This window comes from Meles meles, chromosome 12 (assembly GCF_922984935.1).
Source record: "Meles meles chromosome 12, mMelMel3.1 paternal haplotype, whole genome shotgun sequence".
Classification (NCBI taxonomy): domain Eukaryota; kingdom Metazoa; phylum Chordata; class Mammalia; order Carnivora; family Mustelidae; genus Meles; species Meles meles.
This window is the reverse complement of record NC_060077.1, coordinates 69318332-69339402: the sequence shown is the minus strand read 5'-3', so window position 1 is coordinate 69339402 and position 21071 is coordinate 69318332. Positions and strand designations below refer to the sequence as shown.

General features: G+C 38.5%; 1 protein-coding gene across 3 annotated transcripts in view; it reads left to right on the top strand.

Moving 5' to 3' along the window:
• Positions 1 to 21071, top strand: part of HDHD2 (haloacid dehalogenase like hydrolase domain containing 2) — a 34743-nt gene that overhangs the window by 1066 nt on the left and 12606 nt on the right. For 2 of the 3 annotated variants that reach the window (XM_046025399.1, XM_046025398.1), the window contains exons 2-4: positions 6757 to 6867; positions 10337 to 10545; positions 16438 to 16522. In XM_046025399.1, the coding sequence (XP_045881355.1) occupies positions 6767 to 6867; positions 10337 to 10545; positions 16438 to 16522 (395 nt within the window). In that variant the 5' untranslated portion in view covers positions 6757 to 6766. Of the gene's footprint in view, positions 1 to 5321; positions 5366 to 6756; positions 6868 to 10336; positions 10546 to 16437; positions 16523 to 21071 lie in introns of all 3 variants that reach the window. The other variant, XM_046025400.1, reaches the window with a different exon arrangement.

Here is a 21071-nt window from a genome sequence, read left to right as displayed (position 1 = left end):
GATTTTTTTTTTTTTTTTTTTTTTTTTTTAAGATTTACTTATTGACAGACAGAGGGAATACAAGCAGGGAGAGTGGGAGAGGAGAAGCAGGCATCCCGCGGAGCTGGCAGCCCCACGTGAGACTAATCCCAAGACCCTGGGACCTTGACCTGATCCTGAGGCAGACGCTTAAGGACTGAGCCATCCAGGCGCCCCCAACTGGAAGGTTTTTAACTGGATAGTGACTGAAAACTAGTGTCACTTATGGAGTGCATACAGTGGTTCCAGACTTTTCCACCAGACGTACATAGGGAAGAAAAGAGAATTTGTATTCCCCAGGAGGTCTAGGAAGCATATTTTGAAAAGCCCCAATTTCGCAGGAGAAAATGGTTTGTTGAATATTTATACAAGATTTGAATGATATGCCAAAGTATAGACTTGGTTTGGTAGAAAATGTTTTCTCAAATTCTCAGTTTATTCTGAGGCTTTAGACTTTGTGTCATATGTATACTGTGATTTCTGTTGGCCTCGACATGTGCCTCAGATACTCCCCCCTCCCTCCCACATACATAACCCAGCCTTTCTGTGTGCGCAGCAGTGTTCACAACACGTGTTACTTTCTGTAATTGTCCTGTCAACCCTTAGAGGTGGGTGTAATTCTCTCTACTTTAGTAATGAAGAGCCTGAGGCTGAAAGGTTAAGAAAGTTGCCCACGATCACACAGCTAGTGAGTTGACATTCAAACACAGCCACGTGCAGCCCCTTAGTTCTTGGACTTCGCTAAACTACTTTGCTTCAGGTAGTGGATTTGGGGCTAGAAATAAGATCTGAAGCAGAGAAGACACTTAGGGAGTTGTTGAAATAGGCTAGATGAGAGGTGGTTTCAAAACCAAGATCGTTTTAGTTATTATGGAGAGAAGTGAGTGGATTCAAAGGAGGCAGAGCTGAGGCAACTTGGCGTTTGATTGAATGGGAGGAAGGAGTGGGAGAGGCTGCTGGCTACATCTGGATTGCTGAGATGGCCATTTCCTCATAAGGACTGTAGGAAAGAGCAGCTTGGGGGGTAAAGAGGGCTTGCTGTCCTGAGATGCACCACGGTGCTCAAGGGGAGATATCCTTCTGAAGTATCTTGAAGAGTTCCTTTTGGCATGAGGGAGAATTTACTTTTCTTCTCTGCACTGAATATCGGCCGTTCATTATCAGCTGTTGATGACTTTCTAAGTTATATCTCCTATAACCTGTTCAAACTATGGGAGGCGGTGGGACATGGACCCAAGAAAAAGGACATGGACTACTTCGGAAGCCTTTGCCTGTTCTTTGGAGGTGACACATGTATTTTACAATGAGATTTTATCAAATACTGACCTGTAGATTAACTAACAAGTATTATAGAGGTTCAGATGAGGTCATGGCAGAAGTGGCCATGGCCTATACTGGGGCTAATTGAGGAAGTATGTTTTGAGGTTTGAGTAGGGCATCTCAGGTTTTTTTGTTGTTTTTTCTTCTAGACCTGTCAATCACTCTCAGATTTGTAATGCTCCAGAGAGCATTTTAAGATTTCAAAGTTATGTTCTGTGGAACTGATGAAAGCAAAAGTAGCCTTTTTAAATGCTTTGGTAACATTAAGCCTATGTGGATACTTCAATAAGGATTAATATTATCAGTATTTATTATGACCATTTGCTGGCTCTAGCTGTACAGGTTTTTTCTTTGTTTTGTTTTTAACTACAATTCTTTTGTTGTCTGTCCAGTCTTGTTTATATTTTGTTCTTTAATTACCTTCAGAGTTAACATTTTTTTTTTTAAGATTTTATTTATTTATTTGACAGAGAGATCACAAGTAGATGAAGAGGCAGGCAGAGAGAGAGAGAGAGAGAGAGAGAGAGGGAAGCAGGCTCCCTGCTGAGCAGAGAGCCCGATGCGGGACTCGATCCCAGGACCCTGAGATCATGACCTGAGCCGAAGGCAGCGGCTTAACCCACTGAGCCACCCAGGCGCCCCAGAGTTAACATTTTTTATTGAGTACAGATGTTGCCCATTTTTCTACTGGGTTGTTTGTCTTAATATTTATAGCTTATATTTTCTGGATTTTGGTCCTTTCTCACATGTGTTGGAAATTTGTTTTTCATTCTGTATGTTTTCACTCTATTTCTCTCTTTCCAGTACTTTTGAAAACTCTTTTCCAGTAATTGAATTTATCTGCCTTCTCCTTTATGGTTGGTTCTTTTTATACCTTTTTTTTTTTTTTTAAAGATTTTACTTATTACTTATTTGACAGAGAGAGACACAGCAAGAGACGGAACACAAGCAGGGAGTGGGAGAGGGAGAAGCAGGCTTCCCGCTGAGGAGGGAGCCCTATGTGTGGCTCGATCCCAGGACTCTGGGATCATGACCTGAGCCAAAGGCAAAAGCTTAATCGACAGCCACCCAGGCTTCCCGGTGCTTTTTGTAGCTTAAAAAAAAGCCATTCCTATTCTCAAGTCATGAAGATATTCTGTCTAAAAGTTTTACGGTTTTGCCGTAAACATGCAGTTGTTTAATCTACCTGGGAAAAAATTGTGTGTGGTGTTATATGGGAGTGCAATTTAATTTTTTCTAACACTTTTATTGACCACATCATTCTGTCTTCATGTATCTGGAATTACCTCTGTCATGTCCAGTTTCTACTCATGGGATGGGGGTCTTTTTCTGGATTCTCTCTTCTGTTCTGGTGATTACTTTGTCTCTTTATGTGCTAATACCACAACATCTAACTAATTATGAGACCTCATTAATCAAATCTATATATTAAGTAAAGCAAAGTCCCACCTTCTTTTTCTTCTCCAGTCTTGGCTGAAGTATGTTGGCTATCTTTGGCCATTTGCACTGATGTCTAGCTTTTAGAATCAGCTTACCAAGTTCCACAAAACACTCTTTGAGATAATGATTTAAATTGCCCTGAGTCAATAGATCATTACAGGGAAAACTGACATCTTTACAATATTGGGTCTTTTAATCCATGAAAATGGTACATCTGTATATTTACCTCATTTTTTGTCTTTCATTGAAGTTTTTAAATTTTGACATAAAAATGTCCACATCGTTTATTAGACTTTCCTAGTGGCTTTACATTTTATGACACTGTTGCAGGTAATATTTTCAAATTTGTCTTCTAAATACTTTTAGTGACAGAGAAATGATAATGATTTTTAATATTAATTGCTATATTTTCCTACTGGTTCAGCATCTTGAATTTTTGTATATACACTCATAACATGTATGAATAGCAATACTTTTCTCTTTTCCAGTCCTTATACCTTGTTTTTCTTGCCTGACTGCACTAACTAGGATATGATTTACACTGTTAAGTGGAAGTGGTCCTAGTAACATCCTTGTGTTATTCTTATCTCTGAGATGTTTCCAGTATTACTGATAAGTCTAATGTTGGCTGTAGGCTTTTGTAGTTAGTCTTTATCATTGTGTAGAAGTTGCCTGCCGTTTTTATGTTGTTTACAGTATTTTAGTGTGTATAGGTGCTGAATTTTATCAAATGCTTTTTCTGCATGAATTGACATGATTAGACATTATTTTACTTCTTTCATTTGTTAATGTGGTAAATACATTGATTGGTTTTCTAATTTAAACCAACCTAGTATTAGTAGCATTACCCCAATTTGGTCATTTTTTTTTAATTATATGTTATTAGATGGGCAGTTATTTTCTTTCAGCACACTGAAAATATTATTCTAATGTGTTTTTGGTTGTCATCGTTGCTAGTGTGAAGTCAGCTATCAATCAGTCTCTTAGGTCTCTGAAAGTAATGTATCTTTTCCCGTGGCTGCCTTCGGGATCTTTTCTTTGCTTTCAGTATACAGCAGTTTAGATAATGGACTTCTTTTTATTTTGCTTGGAATGCGTTGGACTTTCTCAATCTGTTTTGCACAGATTTTCAGTCTTTTATTCGTTAAACTTGCAGGCCTTATGCAGTGGATTTGTCTGATAATCACATTATCACAGGAGCCCTTACAGGATGGCTTTATGCTCAGTTGTTTCTGCAGGTTCTTCTCTCTTATGGTCCTTGTTTCTTTAGGTTACTTGCTCCTTGTGCTTAGAATTTTATTTGATTTTATTTGTGGGGTTTTCTTTGCTGTTTGGGCTGAAAGACATATCTTGGGGAGGATTTGCATTTGCTTCAGCAGGCACCTGCTAGTCAAGGTCATTCTTAATTAAAATCTTGAAGGTTCTCCGAGGACTTATCTTCGATGATGTGAGTTTAGTCTGCAGACTGGGTCCAGGGCTGGCTTATGTTTCCACATTCTCTGTAGCATTTTCTTCCTTTCACTCTTTGGTCCAAGTTTCATAGCAGTTGATTTTCTTGTAGTCGCCTGAGATGGTGGAATGAGAGTGCCAGTGATGGTTTATTTCTGGCTCATCCTTACAGGGAAGGCTCTGCAGTTAGATTGGGAGGATCTATCTCTTCAGGTGGGCTCTGAGTTTTATTCTGTATTCCCTGAAGGGGCCAAGGAGTTGGGGAACTCAAGGTAACCTAGTGTGGGCAGATCCTCTTAGGGCCATTCTACTCATCTCCTGGTTTGTTGCTTTATTCAGATCTAAGAAATCCTTATTTTCTTCCTTGCTCCTTGAAGCTTTACACACACACACACACACACACACACACACATATACAGATATCATATACATACATATGCACCCTTGAACAGCATGTGTTTGAACTGTGCTGGTCCACTTATATGATTTTTTTTTTAATAAATACAGTATAATACTGTAAATGTATTTTCTCAACATTTTCTTTCTCGAGCTTACTTTATTGTAAAAATACAGCATACAATACATACAGCATACAAAATATGTGTTAATCTCGTGCTTAGGTTATCCATAAGGCTTCCAGTCAACAGTAGACTATTAAAGCAGTTAAGTTTTGGGGGAGTCAGAAATTATACTTGGATTTCCAACTGTGCAGGGGTCAGCATCCCTAAGCCCTGTGTCATTCAAGGGGTATGTGTTTGTGTGTGTGTGTATTTTAATCTAGTATTGTTAGGTTTCATTTGGAGCATTAATTTGGTCACTTAGCCAGCTATACTATAGGAAGCCCAAGTCCAAGAATGAGTTGGGTTTTTTTGTGTGTTTTTTTTTTGTTGTTGTTGTTTGGTTTAAGCAAAGAAGCATACCAGAGTTTATTCATCCACAAATACGTATTTACTTTTCAAAGGAGTCAGCATAGGAGATTACAAGTTTCTGCCATTGCTCAAGATATATTTGGAACGCTTTTTTTGGAATTGGTTTCAGAGCTGTAACATAATCTTTTAAATATCTTTATTACCTACATTTTTCATCCTTTAAAGGTGAAACTTGGGCTTACCGAAGGATCCAGCAACCACACTCCTAGGTATTTACCCAAATAAATGGAAAACTTCTCTTAATGCAAAAACCTGTGCATGAATGTTTATAACTGCTTTATTCAGGATCGCTGAAAACCAGACAGACCAAGGTAAAATTCAATCAGAGAATGGATAAACTGTTGTATATCCACATTGTGGGGTACTATTCAGTAACAAGAGGAATGAGCTTTATTGATTCTAGCAAAAACATGGATGGATCTTAAATGCATTTTGCTAAGTAAAAGAAGCCCACCCCAACAGGCTACATAATCTATGATTTTATTGATAGGACATTCTGAAAAGGAACTAGAGACAGAATATCAATGGTTGCCAGGCGTTGGTGGGGAGGGGAGAGCAGTTGACTACAAAGGAGGTACACAGGGGACTTTATAGAGTGATGTCTTTTATACTTCTTTGTATGTCTGAAATATTTTATTGTAAAAACAAAAATGGAAGAAGAAAATGAATAAGCTTAAAAAAACTAAAAATGAAGTCCCATTCTCTTCTCTTTAGTTTCCCTATTAAACAGTACATATACTGTATATGCCACTGTATATATGATGTAGCTCATAATAAGAAAATTTTAAAGGGGAAGATATGCAGAAGGAAAGTTGAGTGTGGTTAAGGTAGGGGAAACATCTCCTGACTAAAACTACTTTTTCCTTCTAGGTGACCTGTAAACACTGATAACTCCTTGTACATTTACCATATCAGACTATCATGGTGGAGATGGGCAATTAGAACATTTCCTTCCTTCCTTTCTTTCTTTCTTCTTTAAGATTTTAAAAATTTACTTATATATAGAAAGAGAGTGTGCACACATGCATGTAAGCAGAGGGGGCAGCAGAGGAAGAGGGGGAGAGAATCTCAAGGAGACTCCACCGGAGCCTGACATGGCTCTCTCTCATGACCCTGAGATCATGACCTGAGCCAAAGTCAAGAGTCGGACACTAAACCGAGTGAGCCACCCAGGCGCCCCTCAGCACTTCCATCATATATAGCAAAAGATGAAAAAGATTTTGCCCATGATTTCAGGCTTCCATTCACCCATTCTTCAGAGTACATTTGCTCATATTTAAAATAAATGAATGAATTGTTCCACCAAAAAATTATTTTAAGAAATCTGAAAGTAAATAGTAACTTCTCTTTTAGTATTCCCCTTCCTATGGTTTTAATTCAAGATTTTTTTTTTTTTTAAAGAAAAACCAAACATTGTAGAAGTTCTACGGATCAAATTTTAGATTTTTTTATTTTTTAAAACATTTTTTTTTTCTAAAAGAATCAGCTTAACACGAAGCAGTATTTTTCTGGATATGAATGATATTTTTGAAGACTTACCAGTTTTTAATTGTCCATTGTTTCCTAAACTGTATTTTTAATTTCATTTGCTCGCTCCTAGGGAATGAAGGATGGCAGCACGCCGTGCATTAAAAGCTGTTTTGGTGGATCTCAATGGCACACTTCACATTGAAGATGCAGCTGTGCCAGGCGCCCAGGAAGCTCTTAAAAGGCAAGCTATTCTCCAGGTTCAGCTGACAAATATGTTTGTAAGTGCCATTTTACCAAGGCAGATCATTAGCTAAATGGATGGCCTTACGATGGCATTTCACCAGCTTACCATATATACAGGAACTGCCTTGGGTTTAGCTAAAAGAGTATGCACTGTAATATCCTCCAAACACTGTTTTCTAAACCTTTATTAGGTTTGGCCTTTTGATCTAGTGCTTTTGTTCTTTGTGTGTGTGTGTGTGTGGTGTGTGTGTGTGTGTGTGTGTGTGTGTGTCTTTAAGTCAGTAATGTAAATTTGGGAATAAAAACTCAAGGTTCTAAAGTATGGAATAAATACCCATTGGAAAATTACAAATGAATCCTGGAATCACAAAATGAGACACACACATACACAAAGGCATAGTTCTGCCCACTCCCTTCACCCAAAATTTAGCATTGAGTGTGCAACTGCTTCAGTAAAATTTAGTAAGAGGCTTGAAATTTTATATTGCTTTCTGTCAACTACATATAATGCTTTTGGAGGCTAGAGACTAGCTTACATTTCTCTCTCTTTTTATTTTTTTTTTTAATTTGAAATACAACTTTACTTGATTCTAAATGAAGAGGAATGGGAATGACAGTGACAGACGAGATTATGCCACTGGATATTGTGATGGGATTAGAGCAGTCTCATATCTGAAACTCAGGAGGGAACGATTGTGTTCCAAAACAGCTAAATATGCAGTCCAAAAAACGAAGGTAATTTTTAAATGACCACATTCACTCCAAAGCGCATTCGTCTCCTTCAGCATCCAAAGGCTAAGCGCGTGTCCAGCTTGGCTGTGTCATGAAGTGGCAGACATGCTGCACCACTGGCATCATAGGACAGTTCTCCTGGAACTAGACTTCTGCCGCTGGGCTTCAGCTACCCTTCCTCTTGGGTCACTGTCCTCACCCCGGGGAGCAGGTGTCTGAGCAGTCTCCAGCTCATGCTTTTCCTGTGCTGGGTGAGCTGGCTCCGTGTCCGCCACTGGTGGGGCAGCAGCAGACATGGCCACATACCCACACAGCACAGCGGGCATGTTTTCACACCCTCGGACCAGATCTCTGTGCCAGTTAGGCACATTCTTGTAAGCAACCCTTGGCGTTACATCAGATATTACAGTGGCACCCTGGGCTTGGACATCACAGCCATCTCTCAGCCCACCAGATTTCTCCTGATGAGCCGTATCCCATACGTTGAACTTAGTAGGTCCTCTGTTGGTATGGAACACGAAGGGATGGACCTCAACACCCAGGGTGGCTCCATACTTCTCAAATTCGGTCTGATGATGTTTCATGAACATAGTTTTTCCGGTACTACCATCGCCCGCCAACACAAGTTTCAACTGGACTTGGGGTTCTTCTTGGGCAGCCATAGTGCTGGTGCTTCCAGAAGCATCTCCGGCTGTCTGACTGAGCTCTTCTATTTCTGATGTATCAATCACAGTACTTAACACAAGTCTGCATACAAACTGGGGACATGGGAAAAGTTTATTAAAGTGAACTGAATGTGTTGGCTTCTGAGTTCTGGAAAAAAAACCTCATCGATATGACACAACTAATAATGTTACTAAGTACTTTCATCCTGAAATAATTTAGGGAAGTTTTCAGAAATCAGCAGTAGTGAGCTTGTGGTGCTCATCATTTTCCAACCTGAAAATATTCACAGTATGCTGTTAATTCAGAAAATATCGTGACCAGGGTCACAGGGCCAGGTAGTAGAGCCAAAGAGTGACACAGACTTTGGACTCTCAAGGAGCTTATTTCCCGTTGGGGAATCAGTAAACATGAAGAGGCTTTTGTATCTGGTAGACTTTAGTTGGAATCTGTCAGTTTCGTTAGAATTATGGTATCTGTTAGAGGTGGACATGTTTAAAACCAAAAGAAAACCCGTTGCAGGGTTGGACTTTCTCTTGACACAGTTTCTCTCCTAGGTGAGAATTCTAGGGAAAAGGATTTCCTATTCCTATTGTTCAGTCCATAAACCTCCATAAGAGGTTTTGCTGCTTTGATGATGAGCTTTCTACTATGGATCCAAAGAATTTCTTTCTGGTCAACAGTGGTCAATATTTCTAAGTTGCCCAATAAGCTGTGAGCCTGCCAGTCTTGGGGAACAGTAGTCTACACACTATTCTCTTACTGGCGCTGCAGGCTTTCCCTCCCAAAGAAATCACTGTACTCTTGTTACTGCTGGTTTGTGTTTCCGTGGATACAAAAGAAACTAAGGGAAGTTGAAGGACTAGTCAAAAGAAAAGTGTTTTTAAAAATCCTCATTAAAGTGATGTGGTAATTTCCATTCTTGTACTGGTTCACTTTTAATTATGTTGATGTAGTTATGTTGAAGTCATCACTTTCTTTTGAGAGATAAACCACCAAATTTAATGTGTTTTTCAGAAGAGCTATCACACAGATATTATACAGATAATCATGATTACAGTGAACCATTTAATCAAGGAAATGTATTTAATGTTCTTTGGGTGAATACTTAAAAATGTTTTTTCTGATTTATTTGCTTGCTTGTTTTAAATTGTTGTTAGTGCTGTTATGTTTTGTGTCCATTCAAGAGAGGCCTAAAATAAAAAGCAACAGGGTATCGATACAAAATTTTAAATTGTGATTAAATTAAAATTATTTGTGGATTTTTAGATTAAAATACTTTAAGGCTAAGAAAATCATTTCCATTTTTAAAGAAAGCTAGACTATCACAAATTCTCTCTCTGGTTGCCAGTTTAGGTTCCAGAAACAGATTACGGAATCAAAACAATCCTGTATGTAGGTAGTTCAAGGGGAAAACACATTTCAGTCTGTACAACTGGAATGTTTCTTTGAGCATTCCAGATAGTTTCTGTTTATTAACATATTGAAGGTTTAGCCCAGGACTCTGATTGATTGCTAAGGAGGAATAAGCATCCTGAAGTGTCCTCTGTTCTCTTCATGTAGGAGTTCAGAAGTTGTACCACAACGTAGACCTGAGTTGGCCCTGGGCTCTACTGACCCCCTTCTGTGCAGAGCTGAGCAGTCACTTAACTCCTAGCTTCTGTTGTCCCGTCTTTAGGAGAAGGCTGCACTAGTAGATAATCTCTAAGATAACTTTCTCTCTCATAATCTGTGAATACAGTGGTTACTAAACTTTGTTTTTGTTTCGTTTTGTTTTTTCGATTCTTTACTAAAACCCTGAGGTAAAACTCAGTTTCAGAAGGCCCTCAGAGAGGTAGACATACATAGCTTTTACAGTTAGACGGTGCAGCCTTCGAAGATGAAGCAGTCCACAGGGTGCGGATGGTTTGTAAAAATCTGGGTAGGTTACAAAAACAAGCTTATTGGCCATAAAAACATTGGCTTGGTGACTTACTCTTCATTTTCTGACCTCTGGCAAGTTCTCGTAAATCTAGTTTTATGGGGCTAGAGTGTAAAAGTTGCTTGTTGACATATGAATTTGACTTTCCCAGGTTGCGCGGAGCTTCTGTAATGGTTAGGTTTGTGACCAATACAACCAAAGAGAGCAAGCAAGACCTACTGGATAGGTTAAAAAAATTGGAGTTTGATATCTCTGAAGATGAAATATTCACTTCGCTGACTGCAGCCAGAAATTTAGTAGAGCAGAAACAGGTTCGACCCATGCTGCTAGTGGATGATCGGGCGCTCCCTGATTTTAAAGGTAAGGGACATTTGGAAACATATAGAAATTGGTTCTTCACATTTGCTTCTAAGTCATTCTTAAAACTGGACTTAAAACATTCTTAAAACTGGACGTTTTGGGGGCACCTGGGTGGCTCAGTGGATTAGGCCGCTGCCTTCGGCTCAGGTCATGATCTCAGGGACCTGGGATCGAGTACCTCATGGGGCTCTCTGCTCAGCGGGGAGCCTGCTTCCCTCTCTCTCTCTCTGCCTGCCCCTCTGCCTACTTGTGATCTCTCTGTCAAATAAATAAATAAATAAAATCTTTTTTAAAAAAAATGGACGTTTTGTCAGATTTCCTCTTATTATTGAAATGGTCAACAGATAGTTTTAATAAGTTCCTGTTTCTCAAATCTGGTTTCTTTGTTGTTGTTTTTGATATTTTATTTATTTATTTGACAGAAAGAGACAGATCAAGAGAGGGAACAAAGCAGGGGAAGTGGGAGAGGGAGAAGCAGGATTCTTGCTGAGCAAGAGGCCTAATGCAGGCCTTGATCCCAGGACCCTGGGATCATGACCTGAGCTGAGGGCAGACGGTTAACGACTCAGCCATCCAGGCGCCTCTCTCAGACTTCTTTTGACTCATGCCACAATATGCACACATAATATAGTAACTCAGTAGATATGTATTTGTGTTTATGTGTGTTAAACAATACTTACTCCTACTATATGAGATGTACTCTATTTTCTGTTTGGTTTACTTTATTGTTTGTTTGAATTTGATGCTGCTTAGAGCCCTCCAAATTAGCTTCATAATCTGCTAATGGATCATGGCCCACAGTTTGAAAAAACACAGGTCAGAATCACTTTATGTATTATAATCCTCAATCCAGGAGCCACTGTATTAATTTGATTAAATGAAATATGTTGGAATCTTACATTTTATTTCAGTTTTAATGGAATTAATCTGATCCCATTTATAAATGATTGATTATGAGGAGTTTCTGTTTATGATGGGTTTGGCTTTTGAGGCTGATGAATAAATCTTAGTAATATTGTGGGAAAAAATAGATATTCTGTATCATGTGAAGTTTTTACAATGACCATAAAATACTTTTAATCAAAATAAAATAAAACTTTTTTCTTTAAAAAAATTAACAGACCCTGGGAAAATATCCTGTTTTTTATGAAGCTTTGCCACATTACTTCTTTTTATAAATGACACTCAGAGTGGAATGACACAATATAGAAAAATGGGTATAAGTACCTCATTATAAAACCTTATGATGGTTTTACAAATAATGATTAGGGAAATTCAGTGTGACTATATTGTTAGGCAGAACCTTGAAACTTGTCCTATCAGGAAGTAGAACAGTGTATTAAGCAGAATTATTATTTGTAAGAAATAGAAGCCAACTTTGGCTGAATTAAACAGAAAATGCCTTTATTGAAAGAATCTGAATGCTGACAGGAATATAAAATGGAGCACCTCCTATGGAGGGGAATTTGGCATTAGCAAAACTGGGTATGAAGCAGAACTGCCCCTTGTAGGAATCCATCTCTAAGAGGTAGTTACAGAAATACACCTTGGCATGTGATTAGAATTGTTCATTATGGCCTTATTCGAAATAACAAAAGATTGGAAACAATATGAATGTTCATTGGAAGGGGCTGATTGTTTCAACTACTATATGTCCACAAAACAGAATGGCTTGTAGCTGGAAAATAAGGAAGGGCAAATTCTGTCTCCTGATAAGGAGTGGTCTTCATAGGATATATTAAGTGAAAAAGCCGGGTGTAGGAAACCTTACATATTTTTGTGTAAGAAAATGAGGGAGAAATGGATATGTGTTTATCTTATATTTGTGAAAGGAAGCTAAAAGAAAAATAAGTGGGAACCTAGGAAAAGTGATTATCTAAACAGGAGGAAGGAAGAATGTGATTAGGAGACAAGACTTCTCTGCAAGTACCTTGTTTATAGCGTTGCCTTTGGAACCATGTAAATGTTTTGCATGTTTGAAAGGCGGTTAAAAAGTAAAAAACAAGCCAGTCCCTGAAAATCAAAATCAAATTGAAACAAATAAATTTACTTCTATATCAAGTTGGTGACATAGTCACTCAGAGAAAAGACTTACTTCAAATGACTTTAAAATACACTATTTTTTTTTTAAGATTTTATTTATTTATTTGACAGAGATCACAAGCAGGCAGAGCAGCAGGCAACAGAGGGCCTGCTGAGCAGAGAGCCCAATGCGGGGCTCGATCCCAGGACCCTGAGACCAAGAACTGAGCCGAAGGCAGAGGCTTAACCCACTGAGCCACCCAGGTGCCCCTAAAATATAGTATTTTGATGGTTCGTTCCATAGGGGGGTAAATTCTAAGGATAAAAGCACTACAAAGAGATGACATGATACTGTATGTTGAAAACCCAAAAGACTCCACCCCAAAATTGCTAGAACTCATACAGGAATTCAGCAAAGTATCAGGATATAAAATCAATGCACAGAAATCAGTTGCATTTCGATACACTAACAATGAGACAGAAGAAGAGAAATTAAGGAGTCGGTCCCATTTACAGTTGCACCCAAAACCATAAGATACCTCGGAATAAACCTAACCAAAGAGGCAAAGAATCTATATTCAGAACTATAGAACTATAGTTCACTCAGGGAAGAAATTGAGGAAGACATAAAGACATGGAAAAACATTCCATGCTCGTGGATTGGAAGAACAAATACTGTTAAAACATCTATGCTACCTAGAGCAATCTACACATTTAATGCAATCCCTGTCAAAACACCATCAACTTTTTTCACAAAGCTGTAACAAATAATCCTCAAATTTGTATGGAACCAGAAAAGACCCTGAATAGCCAAAGGAATGTTGAAAAAGAAAGCCAAAGTTGATGGCATCACAGTTGTGGACGTGAAGCCCTATAACAGAGCTGTTATAGCTCTGTTATAGACATCAAGACAGTATGGTACTGGCACAAAACAGACACATAGATCAGTGAAACAGAATAGAGAGCCTAGAAATAGACCCTCAACTCTATGGTCAACTAATCTTAGACAAGGCAGGGAAGAATGTCCGATGAAAATAAATCTTGTCAAAAAATGATGTTGGGAAAATTGGACAGACATATGCAGAAGAATGAAACTGGACCATTTCCTTACACCACCCACAAAAAGAGACTCAAAATGGATAAAAGACCTAAATGTGAGACAGGAATCCATCAAAATCCCAGAGGAGAACACAGGCAGCAACCTCTTTGACCTCAGCCACAGCAACTTCTTGCTAGACATGTCTCCAAAGGCAAGGGAAACAAAAGCAATATGAACTATTAGGACTTCATCAGGATAAAAATCACAGTTTGCTTTTGCACAGCAAAGGAAACAGTTTACAAAACCAAAAGACAACTGACAGAATGGGAGAAGATATTTGCAAATGACAGATAAAGGGCTAGTATCCAAAATCTATAAAGAACTTACCAAACTCAACGCCCAAAGAACAAAGAATCCAATCAAGAAATGGGCAGAAGACATGAACAGACATTTCTGCAAAGAAGACATCCAAATGGCCAACAGACACATGAAAAAATCCTCAACATCACTAACCATCAGGAAAATACAAATCAAAACCACCTCACACCAGTCAGAATGGCTAAAATTAACAAGTCAGGAAACGACAGATGCTGTCAAGGATGCGGAGAAAGGGGAACCCTCCTACACTGTTGGTGGGAATGCAAGTTGGTGCAGCCACTCTGGAAAACTGTGTGGAGATTCCTCAAAAAGTTGAAAATAGAGCTACCCTATGACCCAGCAATTGCAGTACTAGGTATTGACCCCAAAGATACAAATGTAGTGATCTGTAGGGGCACGTGCACCCTAATGTTTATAGCAGCAATGTCCACAATAGCCAAACTACGCAAATAGCCCACATGTCCATCAACGATGAATGGATAAAGATGTGTATATCGGGCGCCTGTGTGGCTCAGGAGGTTAAGCCTCTGCCTTCGGCTCAGGTCATGATCTCAGGGTCCTGGGATCGAGCCCCACATCGGGCTCTCTGCTCCGCGGGGAGCCTGCTTCCTCCTCTCTCTCTCTGCCTGCCTCTTTGCCTACTTGTGATCTCTGTCTCTCTGTCAAATAAATAAATAAAATATTTTTTTAAAAAGATGTGTGTATATATACAATGTAATACTACTCAGCAATCAAAAATGAAATTTTTCCATTTGCAACAATGTGGATGGAACTAGAAGGTATTAGGCTAAGCAAAATAAGTTGATCAGAGAAGGACGATTATCATATGATCTCACTGATATGTGGAATTTAAGAAAAAAACAGGATCATAGGAAAAGAGAGGAAGAAATAAAAGACGATGAGATGAGAGGGAGACAAACCACAAGAGATTCTTTTTTTTTTTTTTAAAGATTTTTTTTTTTATTTTTTATTTTATTTATTTGACACAGAGAGAGAGATCACAAGTAGGCAGAGAGGCAGGCAGAGAGAGAGGAGGAAGCAGGCTCCCCTGCTGAGCAGAGAGCCCAATGCGGGGCTTGATCCCAGGACCCTGAGATCATGACCTGAGCCGAAGGCAGAGGCTTTAACCCACTGAGCTACCCAGGCGCCCCCACAAGAGGCTCTTAATCATAGGAAAACAAACTGAGGGTTGCTGGAGGGGATAGAGGATGGAGGGATGGGATAACTGTGGGTGATGTACGTTAAGGAGCTTATGTGATGTAATGAGCACTGGGTATTATAGTAGACTGATGAATCATAGACCTCTACCTCTGAAACAATAATACATTATATGTTAATAAAAAATGAACTGTAAAGAAATCTTAAGCTGCATTCAGTAGTCTTAGTGTTATTAGTAATGTAGTTAGTTATTATTTTTAAATTGTAGATACAAGATAAAACAAAGTAGTAATTACACTAGTATTGGTAGTACCCATGATTTTATGTATAAGTGAAAAGATACGAATATAAAAATGAAATAAGCTGTGTATTACCAATTTTGAATTAAAAATACCATTATCAATTCCCTTTTTCTCTTAAAAAAAGAAAAAAACATATTCTCTAGATCTTGCACTGAAAAGGCCTAGAAGCAGTGACAACCAGTGCTTGCTGGTGGCGTACTACCATTTCTGAACTACTCAGTATTTGTGGCTACTAGTAAGGAGGAAATTGGAAATCTGGGTATCTGCTCTATTTCTTCCGCAGCCATTTGGTGGGCTCTATGATGATGCTTCAAGGCAGGCAGTGAGAGAGGCAAATAGAAATTGGTATATAGATAATCTGCAGAACCTTTAATCAGACCTTTAATAACTGCGATGGTGAATGCACTTGTTCGGTTGTCATATCTAAGGTTCTGTTACCAGATACCAAGGCCTTAAAATATGCTTTAATGATAGAATAATATTTGTGGAACTGAGAGTAGATGAGGCATTAAGTAGAAAACTGTAGAATCTACAGTACATTCCTTATTTATCATGAATGTGTTAACCTCAACTGTGTCAATTAGAAAGTCTAATTTCCCTTGCCTCTTGGACTTTTAGTCCCTCATCAGTTGCTATTGATCTGATAGCTCATCGAGAACTCGTGGCTGTTCTTGTTGATTGTAATCAGTAAAGCTTTTAAAAGTTAGAAATTGTCCCTTGTTTGAGAGCATCAAGTCGCACGTTTCCATTGGGATCTTCTGATTACTAAGCATTGTGACACCGTGGAAAAGGTATATGCAGAAATACTAGAAATGAAAACAAACTAAAGTATTGCTTATACCTCCAAAGTACGTTGGGCAGAATAATCTCTTAAATTTCAGATTATGGCTACAGCAAAAATTTGTATTTGATTGACTAAAGCTATTTTATTATAAAATGTATCATTACTCTTAACTACACTTTTCAATAATTACATATTTTTTCCATTCCCAGGAATGCAAACAAGTGATCCCAATGCTGTGGTCATAGGATTGGCACCAGAACATTTTCATTATCAAATACTGAATCAAGCATTCCGGTAAGTCTCTAGCTATTTATTTTTCATCCGATCATATGCTCCTCTCTTCCCTTCCTGAGTCTGTCATGTAAGGTTATAGATGTATTTCGCTTTCTGGCCACCCAAATTGTACATGAGGGTGGATGCCTTCAAGATCACTTCAAGATCAACATTAAATCATATTTATTACTATCTTGCTTAGTTTTTAAGAAATAATCAATATGTTAAAATGTGATGATCATTGGGGTTTTTCTGGTTTGTAGAATCAATACCCTGGGGCAGAAATTCATAATAAAATTGCAGCTCTGAAGTTAGCAATTTTGTAATGGAACCCAAGTGCATCTGCCTGGTGGGGAGCAAAGCCAGTCCCTGAGACATCAGGTTTGCAGCAAGGAAGGAGTTTACTTGAGAGGCAGCCAAAGGAAGAGACTGGAGGATAAGCCTCCAATCTGCCTCCTCAAAGCGGGAGAGAACAAAGGTTTTGTGATCAGAGGGGTTGAGATTACGCACATATTGCTGAAAAGGTCAGGGAGACTTACATGACTCTTCATGAGAAAAGATGGAGCGTGATCACTGAGCAAACATAGATGTAACATCCCATATTCACTTTGGGGTGGAGATTTAACACCAGCCTGAGGCAAAATTCAACCCCTGACCTCAGAAGGTTATCTTGGGACAAAGAGTAGAAGTGGCTATGGGCATGCTCTGAGAACTGGTGTATACTGAATGGGGTTTTGGCCTCCTTATCTCAGGGTAAGAATGCTGGGTGTGGCTTTTCCTAGGCTGAAACCCTGTCAGATGACCTTGAGTCCAGGCTTCTGGGGAGACAGCTAGTGGATATGTTAGTAGGGTCTGAAAATATGTAATGACTGATGAGAGGGCAACAGTTCTCTGAAAAACAAGCTTTAAACTTTCTGCTCACTTTAACCTCATTCATCCTGTGGGAAATAGTTTCAGTTTTATCTTTTATTATCATTCCTTTGATTCTCCATTGACTATGCTATTGTCTGAAGGAAGGTATATCATCCCGATTAATGCTCTAAAAACAATACATGCAATTGCTTCCTCTAGTGATAATCTAGGGTATGGAGAGAAGTTGACACATTTGACCACACTTTCAAAGAAATTATTTGATAAGTGATAATGGTAGTCTGAACTGGGATGGTAGCCGTAAGGAAGAAGGAGCAGATTCAGGTAGTTGAAACATGACTTGATGGATGGTTGAGTTTAGGGGGTGAGGAAGACCAGTGAATCAAGGCTGATGTCCAGATTTCTAACCTGAGCACATATGACAGAGACACCCTCTGTTGGGGTTCAGAAGGTGATAAGTTTAGGTTGGGGCTGTTCGTCCTTTGGGGTGTCTAACTGGAAATGTTCCAATGGCTGCCAATAGAAATGTGGGGAAATACAACATGGAAGATGTTCTGAATGTTCACTTGTGTGTCCATTTTGGTTACATGAACTTTACACTGGCTGCTTCAAAAGGAAGACAGCATCCTGGTTCTTACACTTCAGATAAATTGGATCAGAATCTACCCACAAATATGTTCTAGAGGGAGACTGATTTTTTTCCCTCTTGGATTTTTCATTTTTCATAGATTTTTCATTTTTCATTTTTCATAGATTTTTCATTTTTCATCTTTTTTAGTCAAGCCATTAAGCAGTGTAATTTGCCTTTCAGTTTATGACAAGTTCAGTAGTTCTAAATATTGCGTCAGGATACACTGAACTTGTGTAAAAAATTTTTGTAATGGATTGGTCAATTTTTGGTTTTTAGTTACAAAGAATGCCATAAAAACATCGTTTTCTTACTAGTATGAAAATCTGTAAGAAACATTCTAACGTATACTTGATGTAGAAGTCATTTCTTGATGTAGATGTCCAGTAGTCAGAATGTTTGCAGGAAAGTTTAAAACTCACTGAAGGGTTCGCACATCTGGGCTCATTATTTGCTGTTGATCTTGGAAATCTTTGTGGCCAAAAATAGCATTTTGGGAATAACCACCTTTTCTCTTTGTATGAACATTTACTTTAGATCCTTGGTGAATAGACACCTTGGCTACTTAGTGCACTTTTATTTGTGACTCTCTTACCCGTCCCTGTGATCGTCAGGCCTTTGTTTAAAAGAGACAAACTCACTTTTCATAGTTGTTCAGTATCCATTTACTGTATGTATTTCCTGAAGATCCATTGCTGTGGTGCCCTGCTTGAAGATACACTTTGGGGTGTTTGGTAGTAAAATTCCTCTTGCTTCACCTACTTCAGTTATCCTCCTTTAGCTTCTTGGGTTGGGGGGAGAAGGGTGGATTATCTAGCTGCTCCTTAAGTAAGGTTTACCATTATGCCAGAATCAGTTTTCATGTAAAATGGAGAATCTGCTGTGATTTCTTACTTGTGAACTTAACCCACTACCTTTTATCCATTTCTTTAACCACAGAATTCAAGGAGAGGGTATTGATTGATTTTAGTTGGTAATTTGGGAAGGACATATTTAATAGGAAGTTGGGAGGTCTCTGAATTAGATGAATACTAGACTCAGGGTAATAAAAATGTATGTTGACATAATACTGACTTTGTAATTGCTCGGATGCTGTCTAATTAGTACACTTCCCTAACCATATTGATTTTTTTAAACACTACATTTTAAAGCATTACAGTGCACTTATAGGTCAACTCTAATTTCACAAATGCACTTAACAGCTGGGTGGAGAATTAACAGAAGGATTTTAGGTCTTGCCCTTCTTTGCATATTGATGTCTCCACAGAGACTGTGCCTTCCAACCAATGACTACAGCTGTTTGGATTGTGTGTGGCAAATATAGACATCTCAAATAAACCACCGATTAGTTAAATTACTATTCAGGTTGATAATGAGAATAAACATTGGATTTTAAACCCCTTTGCATCGCTGCCTTGAATAACAGCTTCTGGGCATATCGCCCTCAGGCAGACGCATCAACCTTCCACATTACACTGCCTCTTATTTACTGTGTTTTGAATGGGTAAACCCATTCATAAACCCATATGTAAACCCATACATAAATGTATGTAAGCCCCAAGCACATAAACACACACACACAGTACAGTCTGTCTGCAAATGCTTCTTAAATGTCTGAATGAAACTGAAAAACCTGAATTTAAAGAATTGGTTTTGGGGAAGGATAAGAACCAGCTATAGGGAACAGAAATGACTTGGGTTTGGGTTCTAGAAGACATTCAAATGCTAAGAGCCATGCTAAAAGCTAAGGCTTTTCCCCTTTTATCTAATACTGAAAGATACAATGTGTAATATAATGAACACTCATAAGCCTGTCAGTCAGTTTAAGAAATACAAATTGTCAGCACATTTGATACCCCCTGCATGTGCATTCCCGATTTTACCACCTAAGACCCAAAAGTAATCATGGTTATGAATTCTGTGTTGATCATTGTCATATATTTCTTTGTACTTACCGCATATGGCAGGTATCCCTAAACAAAATGTCTTTTGTGCGTGTTCTACTTTATCAGTGTGCTTTATCCCCTGGTAGTACTGTTGGATTCATCACCACAAATATCCCCAGCTCCAGTACATTCATTTGCACAGCTGTAGTACTTGCTTGTGGCAAGGTCGCTTTCATCTGCTGACCTGAGTAAGAAACCTAAAGCTTGAGCACTTTAGTAATGGACCAATTATAATTAAGCCTGATGACCTCTATTAGGAGAAAGGCTGCTGGGCAAACAGATCACTTAATAACAGATCACTTAACTTAGTCACAAGACAAAAAAAAAAATCAGCGCAAAAGTAATTAAAAAAAAGTCTTCATTGTAAATGCTCAAAAAGGAAAAGAATAAATAAAATTACTTGTAATCCTGCTATGTAAAGAGAGCCCAGTTAACATGCTAGCACGTAGCTCATTTGTTTCCATATCCATAAATACCAGATAAAAATGAGAATGTACATATACTCTGGGTTCACTGGCTAACTCCACTTTTGTGCATGTTTATCTGTGTTACTAGTCCTCCAAAACACATTCAATTCCCACGGCATATTCCACTTTAAAAAGTACAATACACTTCCTATTGTTGGCTGTTTCCAGGATTTTGAAGTTAGTTTTTGAAAAATGAAGGCACATTTCTTTAAACAGTATTTATGTTTATTCCTTAAGATTGTTTTCAGAAGTATATATTGCTGGGTCAAAAGGATTTGGGAGGAAAACTACAGAGAATTGCTTAACCTAGAAAAAGTTGTAGTTTTTGGTGTTTTTCTTTTCCTAAGAGCAGCTACCTATAGCTTCTAGAGGCGATTCTTAAAATACCGTTATAACGAGGTAAATGATGCCGAAACTTTCACAATTAAATGCAGAGATGAAGTGTACTTAATAATAATGTTTTGAAACTTTGTTAGTGACTTCTTTTCTATAATTGTTGCCAAGTACAGGAGTCCTCCCAAAGTCTTAGAGGTGTGCAAAAATTAGGGGGTTTTGGTTTTGGGGGGAGATCCTTATCACCATGGATGGTTTCTGTTCAGTGTTGAATTGCTTTCTTTTCCCTATCTCCTTAAGAAAAAAATAAGATGTTTTGATTACTC